This window comes from Rhipicephalus microplus, chromosome 4 (assembly GCF_043290135.1).
Source record: "Rhipicephalus microplus isolate Deutch F79 chromosome 4, USDA_Rmic, whole genome shotgun sequence".
Classification (NCBI taxonomy): Eukaryota; Metazoa; Arthropoda; class Arachnida; order Ixodida; family Ixodidae; genus Rhipicephalus; species Rhipicephalus microplus.
Window position 1 is genome coordinate 227,784,332 of NC_134703.1, and position 18,762 is coordinate 227,803,093.

At 43.3% G+C, this 18,762-nt stretch overlaps 1 protein-coding gene across 32 annotated transcripts in view; it reads left to right on the forward strand.

The window, feature by feature from the left end:
* Positions 1-18,762, forward strand: part of lili (LMBR1-like protein lilipod) — a 742,764-nt gene that overhangs the window by 580,236 nt on the left and 143,766 nt on the right. For all 32 annotated transcript variants that reach the window (XR_012895090.1, XM_075894083.1, XM_075894063.1 and 29 more), the window contains one exon: positions 6,954-7,037. Coding sequence is in view for 31 of the 32 variants with exons in the window: in XM_075894083.1 (XP_075750198.1) it covers positions 6,954-7,037 (84 nt within the window). In the remaining variant the exon portion in view is untranslated. The remainder of the gene's footprint in view (positions 1-6,953; positions 7,038-18,762) is intronic.

An 18,762-nucleotide genomic window follows, 5' to 3' on the forward strand; every position in this document is an offset into this window, starting at 1 on the left:
CAACTAATAGTTTTTACCCACTTTTTTCATAGGTAACCTTATGATTGTCCAATTTTATATTCCCTAGATGATTGAATAAATGGTTATTCTTCATGAAAACTTGATTCCCCATTACATTAACTGCCGGTTTAATGGCCAATCCCTTGTAGTGGGTACGAGCCACAGCAAGTACCCAAGCAGTACTTCGTGTCGGGCCAATATTGGTTCTAGGGCAGCTTTGTGTGGCCCAAGCTCAGGCCGGCGTGGCACCGATATCGAGGAAGTCGTTGACTTCCACTAGAAATATTGGGCCGGTTTAGCCGTGTTTCAGTGAATGCTGGGCTTTCACAGGCAACAATGGGCTGATTTTGCCGCCGTTCCGCAGTACTTTTGCTGATATTGGCTTAGCCAATAACTTTCACCGCAATATTGGGTCAAGTTTGCCGCCATGTTGTCGTCTTCCACCAACATCGACCTAGCCAGTGACTTTCTCTGGCAACATGGCGCCTAGTTTCCTACTGTTCCGCCATACTTTCCCAGATATTTGCTTAGCCGATAACTTCCACTGGTAACGTTGGACCGAGCTAGCCGTCAGGCTGCTGTGTAAGAATCGTTGGCTGAAAGCTTTCTCAAGCAGTATTGTGCCTTTTTTTTTTTTGTCTTGTTGCCGCTCTTGGAGCAATGTTCGCTGAATTGATTGCTGGATTTTATCTACCATGTTGAAATACCTTCTCGTCTTTCTTCAGTCTGTTATATTGCCTTGTTGCACACTCCATAATTATTTGTCAGCGACACAGGTACGTATTTTATGGATGAAATAATGCAAGCCTTCTTCACATACAATTATTAGGATTGGATCGAGGCGAGCATTACCAAAATTCTGTTTATTGATCTGATTGATACATACGTCAAGCATCTTATGTACGGGTTTCATTGCCAGAACATTAGGCATGCACGCCTCAGAGTAGTTTTGTTATACATCATGGTGGTAGTGCGGCTATTATGCTTTATTGTTGACCCGCAGATCAAGGCATCGAATTCCAGCTGCGCGACCGCATTACTGATGGAAGAAAAAATTTGACCCCTGTACTTAGACTTAGGTGTAGGTTGGAAAGCCTCACTGTTGAGAAGTTTGGGTTGTTTTGGGAAGGTAAGTCTGAAAAAACTCATGAATGAAATTACTCATACTAATTATTACAAGTAGATTTGTTCATTAGCTTCTTCACGCTATAGCAATGACATATACCAATATGGAATACATTATATATATGGTAATGAGATGGAGCATTAGGCACTTCAATGCCTGTCGCATATAACCTGCAAAAAGCAGCTATACATGGATTGGTACACTCGTGGAAATATGAAATTGATTCTATGGTGTCGTGCTAATGCTGCACGTATGATTTGTGGCGCGAAGTATCGCCGACTGAATAGCCTACATTCTCTTCTTCCCAGACAACACAAACACAAGCTCAGAACGTCCTCAGTATGCCTCCGTGAGGACAATATGACGCCCTCAGAATGTCCTCTTATGGTACTAGAATGACACTAATTCTGTCTCCTTGTCCATACACATAACAACCTCAGCACATCCTCAAAACAACACTTCTGGACTTTTTCAGTATCTTTTCAGAACAACGATTGCGTGGCCGGTTCGGTACTGTGGGCAGTGATACTACTTAGGATTTACTTGTTTTCATTATATTTTCATCCATCAAAAGAAAACCACCTGCGAGGTCTCGTGTACATATACTGTATCAATAAACAGAGAGGTGACAAAACAAACAAGCTTGTTGACTAAAATTTATTTAACGGAAATAATCCCAACTGACAGCTTTGTCAGGCATCCGAGTCCATGTATAGTCTGAAAAAAGAAAAGCAGTATCAAGGCAGTCAACACAGCTCAATCAACCACATTTATAATCTTCCTCAAAAGTTTGACACAGTGTCCTCATCACCACGTGTATCGTGCCCAATGCACTTACTAGTGTTAGAGGCTCCGCTATGACAGCTTACCAGTATACTCGACATGGGCTTTGACTTGACTTGCCTGAGGATGGGCAAGTCAAGCCAGATGCAGAAGTCGATCCTTTCACGTTGAGACCAGGCTGCTTCGAAGCACAATTGATCGTGATAGGCTAGTGTTCCAGGCTGCTTCGAACCACACCTTGCCGCAGTCGGCTGGTGACAATACATTCATGATCAGTGTGAACGTTGAGCAGCCCAGTGCACCCATCAACACGGCAATTTAGCTCCCGTCGCCACCTGCGACGTACTCACACACATATCCTACTTTTAACCATGCACACAAACAACAAAGGACGCGAACCTCCACTAGTACCCAGCACTTTCCCTGACAGACTTCATTTTGACAGTCAGCTGACTTGGAATGGCTTGGCTAGTTGACTATCCAAAATGGTGTCGCATGGTCAACGGTTGCCAGCTGCTAGTTTGTTATTATGTGCTACAGCAGCGTATAATGACTAATTTAAGGCTCTGACATTTAAGAACACACTTTCAAATGGACATTTCGCAATACCAGGTTCGATACCCAAGCCAATTAATTATGTGTGTCTCATTAAATGAAACACATAACTAGAAAATTTTCTGCCAAAAAAAGAAACAAGGCAAAAATATACAATAACTTTATGGCTGTATTAAACGAACATGTGGAGAAAGTTTTCACTTATGAAATGCATCTACTTGGTGCGCAAAGGTCTTGAGGAAGTATATCTAAGTGCTCAGTGCAATGCTTTTGTCATCCCCAAAATATCCTTGGCAGGACCTTTTTGGGACCAATTGTTGCCTTCGGAAAGCACCCCAAAAAACGTTTCCGGGTCAAACCAGCTTGTGTCATCCTCAGTAAGTACTAAGGTCAATGAGAACTGTGTGAGGATGATTGTACCATATGAGGATGACCTCAGGACATAGAGTATCTTAGAAGTGTGGCAGCTTGGGTTAGTTGGTACAGCATTACGATAGTTATAGCGCGAAAACAAAACGACGACACAGAGACAAGAAGGACACGAAAGCTCGTGTCTTTCGTGTCCTTCTTGTTTCTGTGTCGTCATTGTGTTCTCTCGTTATAACTATCGTCATGACATAGAGTATTGTCTGGGTTAGTTCATGCTATGGCAATGAATAACCAAAATCACTAGCACAGGTACTTTCCTGCCTCAAAGGAGGGCCTTCAATAGTATGACTGACTCGCATTAGATGGCCACCAGATGTCAACGTTACTATAATATTTACACTCTATAATTATCATCATCATCATCATCATCAGCCTGACTACGTCCACTGCAGGACAAAGGCTTCTCCCATGTGCCGCCAGTCAACTCGGTTCTGTGCTTGCTACTGCCAATTTATACCTGCAAACTTCTTAATCTCATCTGCCCACCTAACTTTCTGTCTTTCCCTAACCGACGAGTATCACTATGGAGTGTGCAGTGGAAGTTCGAGGTACAGTAGTTAGACAGGACACTGGCAAGCTGTCCCAGGAAACGAAGAATCTCAGTGTCAAAGCATGAAAGCCTCCAGTACAACAGACAAAATAGAGTTGGCACAGCTTTGTAAGTCGATTAATTAACATAAGGTATCCGATGTAAGAATGTATAACATGGTGAGAATTGAACACGCTCTGAAGAACAAAGTAAGCGTCAAAGCAGTGAAGAGGAAACTTGGGATAGGCAAAAATCGGATGTATGCCCTAAAGAACAAGGAAGGCAAAATAGCTGCCAATATGGATAGGATAGTTAAAATAGCGGAGGAGTTTTTCAGAGATCTGTACAGTTGCCGGGACAAGCATAACTTTAATACTACAAGAACTAGCAGTAACCCAGATGACACCCCATCACTAATGATAGAAAAAGTCAGAAAAGCCTTGGAAAGCATGCAAAGAGGCAAAACTGCTGGTGAGGATCAGGTAACATCAGATCTGCTGAAAGATGGAGGACAGATTGTGTTAGAAAAACTAGCTACCCTGTTTACGAGGTGTCTCCTGACGGGAAGAGTACCAGAGTCTTGGAAGAACGCTAACATAATGTTAATACATAAGAAAGGAGATGACAAGGACTCGAAGAATTATAGGCCGATTAGCTTGCTCTCGGTAGTATACAAGCTATTTACAAAGGTAATTGCAAACAGAGTCGAGAAAACATTATTATTCAATAAATCAAAGGAACAACCAGCATTTCAAACAGGCTACTCAACAATTGATCGTATTCATACTACCAATCAGGTAATAGAGAAATGCTTAGAATACAGCCAAACCCTATACATGACCTTCATTGATTACGAGGAGGCGTTTGATTCAGTAGAAATATCCACAGTCATGCAGACACTGCGGAATCAGGGCTTCGATAAAGCGTATATAAACATGTTGGAAAAAATCTACAGGGGATCAACTGCTACCATAATGGGAACAGTTGGAGATAAGAGTTCATGGTGAGTACCTTAGTAGCCTGCGCTTCGCCGATGACAATGCGTTGGTGAGTAACAGAGGGGACGAATTACAACTCATGATTACGTAGTTAGACAAGGAGAGCGGAAAGGTACGTCTTAAAATTAATCTGCAGAAAACAAAAGTAATGTACAACAACCTCGGAAGAGAGCAGCGCTTCGAAATAGGTAATAGTGCACTTGAAGTCGTAAAAGATAATGTCTACTTCAGACAGGTAATAACCGTGGAGCCAAACCACGAGATTGAAGTAACTAGAGTAATAAGAATGGCGTGGAGCATATTTGGCTAGCATTCTCCAATCATGACAGGTAGATTGCCACTATCCCTCAAGAGTATAGGTATATAACAGGTGCATCTTGCTGGTACTTAGCTACAGAGCAGAAACCTGGAGGCTTACAAAAAGGTTTCAGCTTAAATTGAGGATGATGCTGCGAGCAATTGAAAGGAAAATAGTAGGTGTAACCTTAAGAGACAAAAGAGAGCAGAGTTGATTAGGGAGAAAACAGGGGTTTAGGATGTAATAGTTGAAATCAAGAAAAAGAAATGGACATGGAACGGGCATGTAGCGCATAGACAGGATAACCGTTCGTCATTAGGGGAACACTTCCTTATATGCAACGTTAATTCAGGGGCCAATTTCAATGTATGCCTCCTTGGTAAAAGATTTTGCCATTGGTCGATAAAAAACCTTAATATATTTCAGGGCAGTATTCATCCATACATTTTCTCACGAATAATTTTAGTCAAAAGCTTTATTTGAATACTAATTCACGTGCACATGCAAACCCTGAGATCTCAATTATAGAACTATATTCATTACATTCTTTCAGCTGCTGATGGTGTGGTGCTAATGTGTCTAGATTTTTCACACAGTAAAGTGAAATCGGACGACTTCATTTCAAGTGCGGTCTCAAACTATGCGGACAGTTTTCAATCTGTGTCTGTGCACGTATTGACACACGCACGTGTGGTGCTTAAGTGTTAGAAGTGCGCTTACTTCTGTGTGGTAACAAATTTTACCCCATCAAAGTAGTAGAAAAGATCAGAAAGGCATGTTCTTGAGCTGGTTGGTTCATTACTTGAGGTAACTAGGCATGGCACAAAAAAGACTGGGATGAAGTCAGAACATTTTTTTTTTCTCGTTAGAATAATTTCATAATAACTAGGCCACCTTAATCTCTTAATAAACTTAAAAACACTTGCTTATCACGTGTTTGTAAGTTCGTGTTTTAACCTCATTGCCGTCCTTTTAAAAATCATGTTCGATAATTGCTTTGCACGTGCTTGTAGAAAGTCAATGTTATCATTTTTTAATTGCACGTGAAATACGATGAAAAATGCAGTTCACCAGCGTACACAAGTTATAACCGTATGTGGTGACACTGAAAATTTGGCGAGGGCATTTTTCAAAATGGGGGCCCCTAGAGACTTCCTTTGGGGGGTGGGGGGGGGGGTAGGGCGAGGGGTCTGAGTCGTGCAACGCAGCTGGTTAGCGAACCAGTTTGTACGTACTGAATGTGAAACAGCCAGCATGAACAGGGCTAAAAGTTACAAAAGAAGCAGGTGTAGGGGCGAAGAACCCGATAGTAGGTGCGTTTGGCTTTGCTGGTGCTGTGATGTCACGTATGCTTTTTTCTTTTTTTTCTTTCTTTTTTTTTATATCTCTGGGCAATACATTCCGGTGTTAGCGCTGCTTATGTGGGCTTCGTGTAACTTTTTTTGGTTTTAAACCCATAGCTCCCATGCCACCCTCCCCCAACTTCCTCTCCCTTTTTCAGCATGATTGTAGCGAAACGTGCTTGACCAAATATGAAAGACTAGTTGGCCCGATGGGATTGGGAGGGGGGGGGGGGCAATTTTCGTAGCTAGAGCTGGTTTTTTTGTTCCACAATGATGCTGTCGAGGAAGAGTTCTTCAGTCAGCAAGCCATAGTTGTATCTAGTAGCCAGAAGCCTTGCAGTCGTTGCGTGATGTGTAACAGTTTTCTTCTGTTCTTGTGTTAAATGTTAAATTTGCAGCGTTCATTAGCATACAGATGTCTGTATCTCCGGCGACTTACGTTATGAGTGGTCTATGCTGTATTTCATAACACTTGAGTAATGAGATAGGGTGGAAGGGGGCTTGCTGGGTCATATTGGCACATATTTCAAATGTATCTAACAGAATAAACACTCGCTTGTTGTTTAGGTGGGGGTGCTTGCTTGGAATTTTATGGTAATTGGTCTCAACAGTGGCAAAGTATTCCTGCTTCAGCATAATGCTGAATTTGTGTTCAAAAACAAGAAGAACATTACTGTCATATAATTTTTATTAAATTTTTTGTTGTGTAAAATAGAGAAAGCATCCTGTAGAATGTGTACAGGATTGCAAGTGCTCCTGTGCGAAGATCATAGTTAGCCTCTGAGAATGGATCTATGTTGCTTGTGGTCTTTACCTAGAACCTGACAAAAGGTTGACCTAGACCAAATGTCTGCTTGGGTTTAATGCCTCTTACCTGTCTTTCTTCCCCTAGATCATCTCTCTCTTGATGGTAATCCACAACATGCTGCAGCTTCTGATTGGTATCAAAGCTCTGCCAATCTCTCCTCAGGTTGAGGTAGGTGTTCTGTTGTAAAACAAGGTAAAGTTTATGTAAGTGCACTTGAATACTCAGGAGGCCTGCATGGCAAGAGTATTGCTTTTAGATGTAAATGCTGAATCATTTGCCAAGAACACAGCGAAAATCTACAGGTTCAGAGAATGTACTACAACCAACAACTATCCTGAGATTCTGTAAAGCCTTTACTTTGTTTAATTATTGTACAGATTTTGCACCAAGTTTCATGAAAAATATGAACTCTTTCAGTCATGCTCTACGATGGTCGTAACGAGATGCCAGATAGATCTTTTTAAATGCGGAGCAATTCTTACCTAACCAAAGGCACTTTAAGGTGGCGGTCCCACTCTGGCAGCACCCGTTCAGCAATTTTGTCATTGTTTGCTCATGCACTATGGTGACTGCATTCATCAGATATAGGTGAATTTTACTGCAGTAGAAAACTCACGTTCTCTGCTTTGTAATGACAACTGTTATTGTCCCCCAGTCTGCCAAGGAAAACAGTGAGCAGAAAACAATGTCTTTTTTCTGTGCGGCAAAACTGTTACACATAATGACATGAAATTCGCTGAGCCTTTTATTGGAGCATTATGCGAGGTTTATATCAAGAGATGCCAGTAAAATCATTAGAAATCAATTTATGCAGGCTTTAATAAAAAAATTGACAGAATAGTGAAAGTTTGAATTAATAACTTTTTTTCAGTGTAGAAGAACCATATTGAATGAGTTTTCTTTCTACAATGTACTTTATGGCTACGAGAAGTTGTTTTATGTTCTGATAAACAGTTCTTGAAATATTACTGCTTGAATTTGGCAATTTATACTTGTTCAGGTATTGCAGACGAAGGGACGAAGTTATCTTAAGCTAAAACTCTGAAATCTTCAATATTCAAATAGCAAGCTCTTTTCTATCTTTCTATGAAGAGAAAATTCTCGTAAGTTAATTGGAAAATTTGCAAAACAGCAGTGAAGTCAGCTGATTTTTTTGCTTGCCATGTTCGTGCAAATTGGCATTTTTTTTTTTTTGAAGGCTGATTCACAACAAATTTCACATTACCAAAGCCATACATTTTCTTCTAATTACATTACTCACTTACTTTATGAAGCAGTGCTGGAAAGAAAAGATATTCAGAAAAAATAAATCTTGCAAAATGTGTTTTTATAATGGTGCCATTTGTGAAAAAAAATCATCAAGTTGTTTCACGTCAGTTGCAACATTTGCCAGAAGTGGCGCTTCATGAGGCTTTTGGTTTTAGGGGCAACTATGGTAGAGTGTACTAGAATCATCTAGTGGGACGTACGGAGCTCTCTTGCTGAGGTGGCGCTCGTTGACTGATAAGGACGTGCTGCCGACGAAGTGGATTAGTCGCAACCGAGTGCACCGGCTGCATATTGTTACGTTTTGACCGATTTTTTTATTTACAGCAACACACATTAGGACAGGAGAGAGCAAGAATACTGTCGAACCCCGCTAAAACAAAACTGACAGGGTGCAAAAAAATTTTGTTGAAGGGAAAATTTCATTGTAGTGAGACAAAAAAAGTATACCTGATTTGAGCAAGCAAACCATAGGAATGTTTAGTCTCGAAATTCAAGAAACGTCCGCTGCTTCCTATTCTTTCCCAGCAGCGTCATGACTGGATTCTCACCCAAGCATAGCGAGTCATAATGAAAAACACGCTGAAAGAACCCCTAAAACCGCTTTCCTGAACGAACCAGACAGTGGCACTAACATGTTAACACCAGCAGCTGTCAAAAGTATCCGACAACGCCGAGATGGAGGCAAGGTATTGTGGAGCGGCGACCTTTGCATTATTCTATGCCATTCTTATCATCCATCACTTGCGGCTAGCTGATTTTGTTGATAATACGGACGCACAGCTGCTCTGACTAGTTACCACACTGGCCAAGCGCGAACATAATCATAAGCATTGGAATCGGAAAAGGCATCGTGCCGCGGTTGCACCCAGCAGCTGTGAGAAGGAAACACTGAACTACAGTTCCTAGAATATACTCACTAGTCTGCCGTCCCCATAGAAGGCCGCTCCCCGCCGATAATGCGTGCTTCGTGGTCATGGCGTTCCGATAGATTGTGGCGCCCCCTGGCCCCCAGCGCATGAACCAGTGGCTCGGATATGGCCGAGCCACTGGTTTATGGAGGCCATGACATCATATTCGTGAAGCCGCCGCATGAGTGGATGGATGGATTGATATAGCTGTACCCTTTAGATCGGGCTGTGGCTAACCACCCCTAGCCATAATACTTAGTGAACCAATAACTAGATTTATCTTTTTCTTTCTTTTTTTATGATTGCTGATTTTTCCTTACTGAATCAGAAATCTAACCTGTCTCCCTCATTACCGCAGATGTCCACCAATCTCTGCAAATCTTCCTTGTTGTCGGCCATTAGCACTATATAATCTGCGTACATCAATGGTGGTAGTGCCTGTTCATTGAGTTTTCCTTGTTTGGCGAAAGAGAGGTTCAAGCCCAGTCCACTTCCCTCTAATTTGGCCTCTAATCCTTGTAGGTACATCATGAATAACAAGGGTGACAGAGGACACCCCTGCCTAAGCCCCCGTTTTACCTCTGTTGGCTTGGATACCTGTCTTTCCCACTTCATAACTGCCTTGTTACCTTTATAGATATTTTTTTTTAAATTAGTGACTCTATTTTCCACACCTAGTGTGTCCAGTATTCCCCTCAAGTCCTCTTGAACCACGCTATCGTATGCTCTTTTGATCTACAAAATTCCAGCCACAGGGGCCTGCGTTTCTTTTCTGTTATTTCGATGCACTTCGTCAGTGAGAACAGATTGTTTTCCACCCTCCTGTGTTTCCGAAACCCATTCTGCAGTTCCCTCAGCACCCCCTTATCCTCTATCCATGCCTGCAGTCTTTTCTTTATAATATGTATCACCAGCCTCCAACCTCCCATGTTTCCGAAACCCATTCTGCAGTTCCCCCAGCACCCCCTCATCCTCCATCCATGTCTGCAGTCTTTCCTTTATAACCTGTATCGCCAGCCTGTAGACATCTGATGTCACTGTTATAGGACGGTAGTTGTTTATGTCAGCTTTGTCCCCCTTTTCTTTATAGATCATGCTCATCCTGCTAAGGTTTTATCCATCAGGGGCTTCTCCATCGATTATTATTTTGCTCACTGCATCTCTCAAAGCCTGCTTAGACTTCGGACCTAATGTCTTTATCAGCATAATTGGAATGCCATCTGGGCCTGTTGGTGTACTACCAGGAACCAACCCTCTTCTCAGCCCTTTCCCACTCTTGTGAAAATGGAGCCATTGCGCCACTTGATTCATCCTTGTATGCTGTGGTGCATAAAGCACTTCTTTGAAATTTTTCTGTCACCCTTGTTTTTATATATTCAATAGCTTCGTCCCCTTCTAGCCTAGCACCTTGAGCTGTAGTTATAAACCTCTGCTCTAGGCTCGTCCCATTTCTTAGGGAGTTTAGATGGTTCCAAAATTTCGCAGCTACCTTTCTATCTTTTTTATGTACTTCTTCCAGCCACTGAGTTCCCTTTCTTCTAATCTTTTCGTTGATCAGAAGGGATGCATTCCTTCTACAGCTTAAAAAGATTTCCCATTTTCTTTCAACATCTATTTTTCGGTTCACCCCGCTGCTTAGCATGTCTGTGTTCCCTAGAGGCTTCCTGGCGTTTTGCTATGGCTCTCTTAACTTCCTCATTCCACCAACTCTTGGGTTTGTGTCTTCTTTTCCGGGGTGACTTGTCACGTGCCTTAGCAAGCTCTAGATCAAACAGTCTATTTAGATTCGTGTATGTCCACACTGTTTTATTATCCTCAGTGATTGCTTTCTTAATTTGTTTAGTAGCTATTTCAATTTGCCTTTCTGAATAAAAATTTTCCTGTAATTGCTCATCTTGTCTCCTTCCCACTTTCACTGCTCTTCCAAAACTTCGCTTGATACGTTTGTGATCACTACCCAGACCTCTGGAGCCACCTTCATCTATGTGCATTCCCCTGAGCTTATTATACATCCAATGCGACATCAGTGCGTAATCTATCGTCTACTGCAGCCTTCCTACCTCACATGTTATTTGCCCTTCACACTTCTTGTTACTGTTGCAAATGATCAAATCATGTGTTTCACACATATCCATGATCATTTTGCCTGTTGGGTCGGTACATGCATCTATATCTATGTGCGCATTCATATCTCCTTGTATAAATATCTCGATCTCTCCTCCTAACTCCTCATTGTCTTTTGATATACACTCTACCATTGCCTTGTTTTCCTCTCGGGCCTTTGCTCCCATTCACAAGTACACCAAACCAAAAAGTGTCATTTGCCCTGCCACTTTTCCTTTTAGCCATAAATGTACTTTGCACTCCTGCTTGACCCTTTGCCAGTCTGTACTTTTATGAATGAATGCCCCAATACCACCCCCTTTTCTGCTGCCTTCTGCAACATGGATGGATGGATGGATGGATGGATGTGGCTGTACCCTTTAGATCGGGCGGCGGCTAACGCCACCTAGCCGTAATACTTAGTGAACTAACCATTACATTTATCTTTTTTTTTTCCTTTAAATAATGAAGTTGAGGATTCGCACTTCACAGTGAGGGGTTTAATTTTCACTCGTGCCTTGACTTTAGCCACCAATCAGATAACCTCCTTCTAGTTAAGTCTACCCGCTTAAAGTCTATTTTGCCCTCGCTGTCCCTAAATCCCAGTGCTTTGAAAAACTCTGCGCCATCATCCTGAACTATAGGGTGAAGCCCTTTACAGAACATTATCAAGTGTTCGGCAGTTTCTTCTTCCTCTCCACACGCACTGCATACTGTGTCGACTCCTTCGTATTTGGCCCGATATGTCTTGGTTCGCAGTACTCCCGTCCTGGCCTCAAACAGTAGAGAACTACCCCGAGTATTATCATAGATCCTTTCCTTGGCAATTTCCTGCTTAAAAGTTCGATAGATCTCTAGTGCGGACTTCTTAATCATGCCCATTCTCCACATGTCAGTCTCCGTTTCCTTCACTTTTTTCTTAACCGATAGTTCTTTTTGGTTTGGCCACCTGCTGTTTTCTAAGTATTTACCAGTCAACTTCCTGGTTCGCTTCCTCCATTTTGTATCGACATTCTTCATGTACAAGTAGCTGAAAACCTTCCTAGCCCAACGCTCTTCCCCCATTTCTCTCAATCGCTTCTCAAATTTTATCTTGCTGCTAGCTTCCCTGCCCTCAAATGATATCCATTCCATATCACCTTGTACTCCCTGATTTGGTGTATTCCCGTGAGCTCCTAAAGCAAGCCTACCTATTCCACGTTGCTTAATTTCTAATCTTGCTTGAACTTCTGATCTCATGCACAAGACCGCATTGCTGAACGTCAGCCCAGGAACCATGACCCCTTTCCATATTCCTCTCACAACATCATACCTATTGTAATTCCACAGTGCCCTATTTTTCATGACTGCTGCATTCCTGTTTCTTTAGTCGTCACGTATATTTCGTGTTCCCTCAGATACTCGGTCCCATTGCTTATCCATACGCCCAGATATTTGTATTTATCTGTTATCTCTAGCGTGACCTCCTGTATTCTAAGCTCACTACCTTCGTTGTCATTGAAAATCATGACTGCTGATTTTTCCCTACTGAATCTAAAATCTAACCTATCTCCCTCATTACCACAGATGTCCATCAATCTCTGCAAATCTTCCTTGTTGTTGGCCATTAGCACTATATCATCTGCGTACATTAATGCTGGTAGTGCCTGATCAATAAGTTTTCCTTGTTTGACTAAAGAGAGGTTGAAGCCCAGTCCACTTCCCTCTAATTTTGCCTCTAATCCTTGTAGGTACATCATGAATAATAACGGTGACAGGGGGCACCCCTGCCTAAGCCCCCGTTTTACCTCTGCAGGCTTGGATACCTGTTTTTTCCACTTTATAACTACCTTGTTACCTTTATAGACACCCTTTAAAAGATTAGTGACTACATGTTCCACGCCTAGTGTGTCCAGTATTCCCCACAATTCCTCTTGAACCACGCTATCGTACGCTCCCTTGATATCCAAAAATGCTAGCCACAGGGGCCTGTGTTCTTTTTCTGCTATTTCGATGCACTGCGTCAGTGAGAACAGATTGTCTTCCAACCTCCTGTGTTTCCGAAACCCATTCTGCAGTTCCCCCAGCACCCCCTCATCCTCTATCCACGCCTGCAGTCTTTCCTTTATAATCTGCATCGCCAGCCTGTAGACCACTGATGTCACTGTTATAGGACGGTAGTTGTTTATGTCAGCTTTGTCCCCCTTTCCTTTATAGATCATGCTCATCCTGCTAAGTTTCCATCCATCGGGAACTTCACCATCGATTATTATTGTACTCACTGCCTCTCTCAAAGCCTGCTTAGACTTCGGACCTAATGTTTTTATCAGCCTAATTGGAATGCCATCTGGGCCTGTTGATGTACTACTAGGAACCCTTTTCTCAGCCCTTTCCCACTCTTGTTGTGAAAATGGAGCCATTGCACCACTTGATTCGTCTTTGTCTATTGTGGTGCATAAAGTACTTCTTTGTTGAAATTTTTCTGTCACCCTTGTTCTTATATATTCAATAGCTTCGTCCCCTTCTAGCCTAGCACCTTGGGCTGTAGTTATAAAGTTCTGCTCTAGGCTCGTCTCATTTCTTAGGGAGTTTAGATGGTTCCAAAATTTCGCAGCTGCCTTTCTATCTTTTTTATGTACTTCTGCCAGCCACTGAGCTCCCTTCCTTCTAATCTTTTCATTGATCAGAAGGGATGCATCCCTTCTACAGCTTAGAAAGTTTGCCCATTTTCTTTCCACATCATCTGTCGGTTCACCCCGCTGCTTAGCATGTCTGTGTTCCCTAGAGGCTTCCTGGCGTTTTGCTATGGCTCTCTTAACTTCCTCATCCCACCAACTTTTGGGTTTGTGTCTTCTTTTCCGGGGTGACTTGTCACGCGTCTTAGCAAGCTCTATCTCAAAGAGTCTAATTAGATTCGTGTATGTCCACACTGTCTTATTATCCTCCGTGATTACTTTCTCAATTTGTTTAGTGGCTATTTCAATTTGCCTTTCTGGATAAAACTTTTCCTGTAGTTGCTCATCTTGTCTCCTTTCCACTTTCACTGCTCTTCCAAAACTTAGCTTGATACGTTTGTGATCGCTACCCAGACTTCTGGAGCCACCTTCATCTATGTGCATTTCCCTGAGCTTATCATACATCCTATGCGACATCAGTGCATAATCTATCGTCGACTGAAGCCTTCCTACCTCCCATGTTATTTGCCCTTCACACTTCTCGGTACTGTTGCAAATGATCAAATCAAGCCTTTCACACATATCCATGATCATTTTGCCTGTCGGGTCGGTATACCCATCTATATCTTCTATGTGCGCATTCATGTCTCCTAGTATAATTATCTCGCACTCTCTTCCTAACTCCTGAATGTCCTTTGATATACACTCTCCCATTGCCTGGTTTTCCTCGCTGGCCTCTGCTCCCGTCCACAAGTACACGAAACCAAGGAGTGTCACTTGACCTGCCACTTTCCCTTTTAGCCATAAATGTTCCTTGCACTCCTGCTTGACCCTTTGCCAGTCTGTACTTTTATGAATGAATGCCCCAATACCACCCCCCTTTCTGCTGCCTTCTGTTCTATTACAATACTCCCACGCGTAGTCCGGATTGTTCGGAGGTTGTTCCATGTCCCTGAGATGTGTTTCTACAAAACCGTATACCATCGGCCTCTCTTCTTTTAGCTGTTCTTCTATCTCTTCCCACTTCAGCCTGTTCCTACCACCCTGCATGTTAATATACCCTATGTCTGAATTGGCTCGGCGCTCGTGGCTACGTCTATTTATGCCCCGGATTCTACGTATCTTAGATATTGGTGCCACTTTGGAATTGTATCTGTCCATACCACCTGTCGAAGAGTCTCCCTGGTTGTTTTCCTCGTTACTAGCTATCCTGCACCCCGAAGGGCTCGCTTGCCCCCCAAAAAAGCTACTGCGCGTCCTGCAAGTCGCCAACCCACCTCATGACCTAGCCGCCCATCGAAGTGAATTCTGTCTCGTTGAAAACCCCCTCACCTATGCACCTCTCTGTTTATTTCCACCACCTCAAAGCCTTTCTCTCGACTCATCCGCCATATCTCTTGGTTTGCGTTGACCACCGCTCTTTGCAGGTTGCTATCGCGCACCGGTACCTCCGGTATCGTGCATATCACTACCTGCACCTTAGGAGAAGTGGCGCGCATGTCATCGACGCCTTTCGCCAGTGTGGCTGCTAGTCCTGCTGCATCTTCATTTAGGACATCGTTTAAACCGCCTGAAATTATCACGAGGTTGCGTCTATCAGCTGTCGTTTTGAGCTTTGCGCTCGCTTGCTTCATGACTGCTTCCAGCTTGCGTCCTGGGAACACCCCTACTGCAACCCTCTTGTCACCTCTTACCCTCTCTTTGATGGCTTCTGTGCATCGATTTAAATTTGAGTCCCCGGCGATTATCACATGCTGTGGCTTTTCCGCTGGAGCGTTCTGCACCTGGGGGCTACTTGCACCTGTGACGCTGGCTGCTTTGTTCCCTTCCTGCCCCACCACTACCTCGCTGAAGCTGGGCCTTGCGACAGTTGAACCGGCTAAACCTGTTTTTTCCAAGCTTGCTTGCTTTTCCTTCTCCACCGTTCTGGTTGCCGGTTCGCTACTGTTCTCTCGGTAGGTCGCTTCTTTGTTCAGCTTCGCTAGCACTTCCTCGGCGGACTTCAGTCTTTCTCCCATTGCCCTCGTTTTTTCTTGCTCTGTCGCCAACGCAGTCTCGAGTTTGGCGATTCTCATCAGCAGTTCACTCTGGGCAACCATCATTTTCTCCATTTTTTCCTCGACCTCACATTGCCTACACTTCGCGTCAGCCTCTTCTCCATCCACTTCTACGCTTGGGTCCACTTTCAAACCCACTCCACATCCTGAACACTTTACAGTCTTTTTAACCATGCCTTTCTGACACCAATTGTCCCGATACTCGATAATTACTAAACGCCAGGTGGCACTGGCACATGCAAACATGTGCCAGTGCCACCTGGCGGTTTTCTCCCAAGGTGTTATGCCCTAGCCGGCGCGTTCATCACACTTCCCTATTCTAGCCACTGTACATGGACTGAGCAACTGAGCTTCAGCTTCAGATCGTCTGCAGCTCAAAAGCAGGCCAGTGGCAAAACAAAAGCAGGGCAGTCCTATTGCCATCGCTATCGAGCAATGGCGGCGCCCTTGCTTGCTGAACAGCAGCAGTGTAGCGGTGGTTTCTGGTGGTACCAACGCGTGTTTTAGACTTCGTTAATGCATTTTCAGGCTCTGAAAATGCATTTTGATGCATTTTGATGCATTTTCAGGCTCTGAAAATGCATCTAAATGTTAAAGATTGAGTTTACGGCATAGCAATAAGTATCTGAGCCTGGAATTTGGCCGTAAAATTTCGTTGAAGTGGGACGATCAAAGAAAGAGTGTTTGTGTTGGCCACAATATCTGTGTATTCACTCCTACGGACGGCTGACGGGGAATCGTGAATTTTTTCTTGTAGCAGAAATTTCGTTGAAGCGGCGTTCGTTGTAGCAGAGTTTGACTGTAAATTCAAAGTGACATTTAAGCCTCTCAAACTAAAATGTGGCCTGTATTTTTTTTTTGTGTGTATCTTCTAGAACAAGGACAGCAATGCGTCAATGATACTGAATGACTGATTCGGTCATATTTTTCTACGAAATGCAGCATTTGAGGGTGCCAGGGTGGCAACCGTTATTTAGAAGTGAATGCGGCGTAGGTGCGCTACGATTTGTATCATGGAAGTTCTCAGCGCCAGTCATTGGTTTGCCGTACCGCTTTTGCGCAGCTTTTCGCGCACTATTCAGAATGGTCGTGATAGTTTTGTATTCTTTTCATTGCTGCAATTACTTACCTTATTTGAGCATTCTGCGGTCACATGCAAGATTACTCAGGTATGCGGAAAAAACGCTACACAGAAACGAACTACCAGGGACATTTTAAGAATAATTCAGCGCTTTTAACAAGGCTTTAAATTAATGTAAAGCTTAATTTTTATAATAAACACAGTGATGTAGGCTACCAAAGGGGGGAGTGCACACTGGGAATGAAAAATCAAGAAGAATGCTTCAAAAAAATTTAAGGCTCACAATGATGGTTTTTAAGATTGCTGTAATTGCATCAATTAAGAGAAAGTGAGTAAGTGTCCGGATTTACAACAGCAAGGCCCACATGCATTGGCTCTGAACAAAGTATACAAAACTTGTGACCATTTGTCTGAACAGAACAAGAAACTGCAGCTCAGTGTGTTTATTTGCAAGAATCAAATCTTATTGCACTCAGAATGTCATGTGCACCTGTGTACTTAAAAAAGCTGTACCAAGTTACAGCTTTCTTTCTTTGCCCTGTTTAGACCTTCTATTAGGAAGTGCAGATGAATAACAATGTATAAGTGCAAAAACTTTGCTTTCACTTCGGCTTCATGCACAGCACAGCCAATAGTTCTGTCCTTGCCCTTCACAAGTGACAGCACGTACAAAATGTTGTCGGCTTGCAGGCGCTTTATGCTAATGCAGCCCTTGAAGATTTCTTCTAGGTAGCTGATGAATTCAAACAGCTCTTTACACAGATATAGGAGGGTTACATGTGACGGCACCCGCTTGAGGAGCTAGCGGCGTTTGCCTCTACCGCCATGTCAGTGGTCTGGCGCCATGTCAGTGGTCTTGAAGCGGCGAGCGGCAGTGAGAGGTTGTGTGCGAACTGCCACATAAGGTAACAACATGGTGAAATGCGACTGAGTTTTTACGTGTGTGATTCCCGAGGTCCGGGGAAACTTCGCTACGAACATAAGGTTCATCTTTGCGGCCGATTTCGACGCATACGACTTCAGCAGCGATGAAGCTGTGTGTGATGTGAAGTGTCAAGCTCACGGACATTGAGGACCACCTTGTTCGTGGCACAAGCTTTGCCACAAGGGACAAGGTTGAAGCCTACAAATTGATGGGCACCCACAACTATGTGACTAGCGGATGAGTCCAATAGCACCGAGTTAGATACCTCGGAGACGGCCGCCTCGTCATTGTCGGATGCGTGACTGGTTCCCCTTTCTCATTGCTTGGACGTATAATTTTTGTCACCGCAGGGGTGTCGCTTCACAAATTCTCTGTGTGAAAGGGCTTTACTGTTTGCAAAAGCACGAAGTGATACAATTGGCATAGTTTGTTTCTTGGTGTAGCCCAAGCCGCTTGCAATCAAAAATGCTCTTTGCTTCAGGATCCAATGAGGCGCATCGAACAGTTATGCATTCAGAGATCACATACGGTCTCGATTGTGACTGATCGACGTTAATGTGATATCACCGTTTATGAACTTTGCTGACCATTCTCTTAAACAGTCAGCCACGCAGTGCGCCCTCGTCAAAGCATTGGTGAACGAGAATGCACTCGCGAAAACCTAAGGTTTTAGCCAGAGAAGCAAACTGCTATGATGTTGCGTAGGTTCTGAACACTTACTGGAAATTAAATGTTTAATGCACACGTAATATAGTGTATGGTGAGCCATCCAACAAACCTTTTCGATTGGTTTACAATCACTTTATGTATGGAAAAAAAGCTGACGTCAGATGCATTCTCACGACCAGGCTTCTTACTCGAATGGTTGTAGCAACCAAATACGGCACAGTTCACTA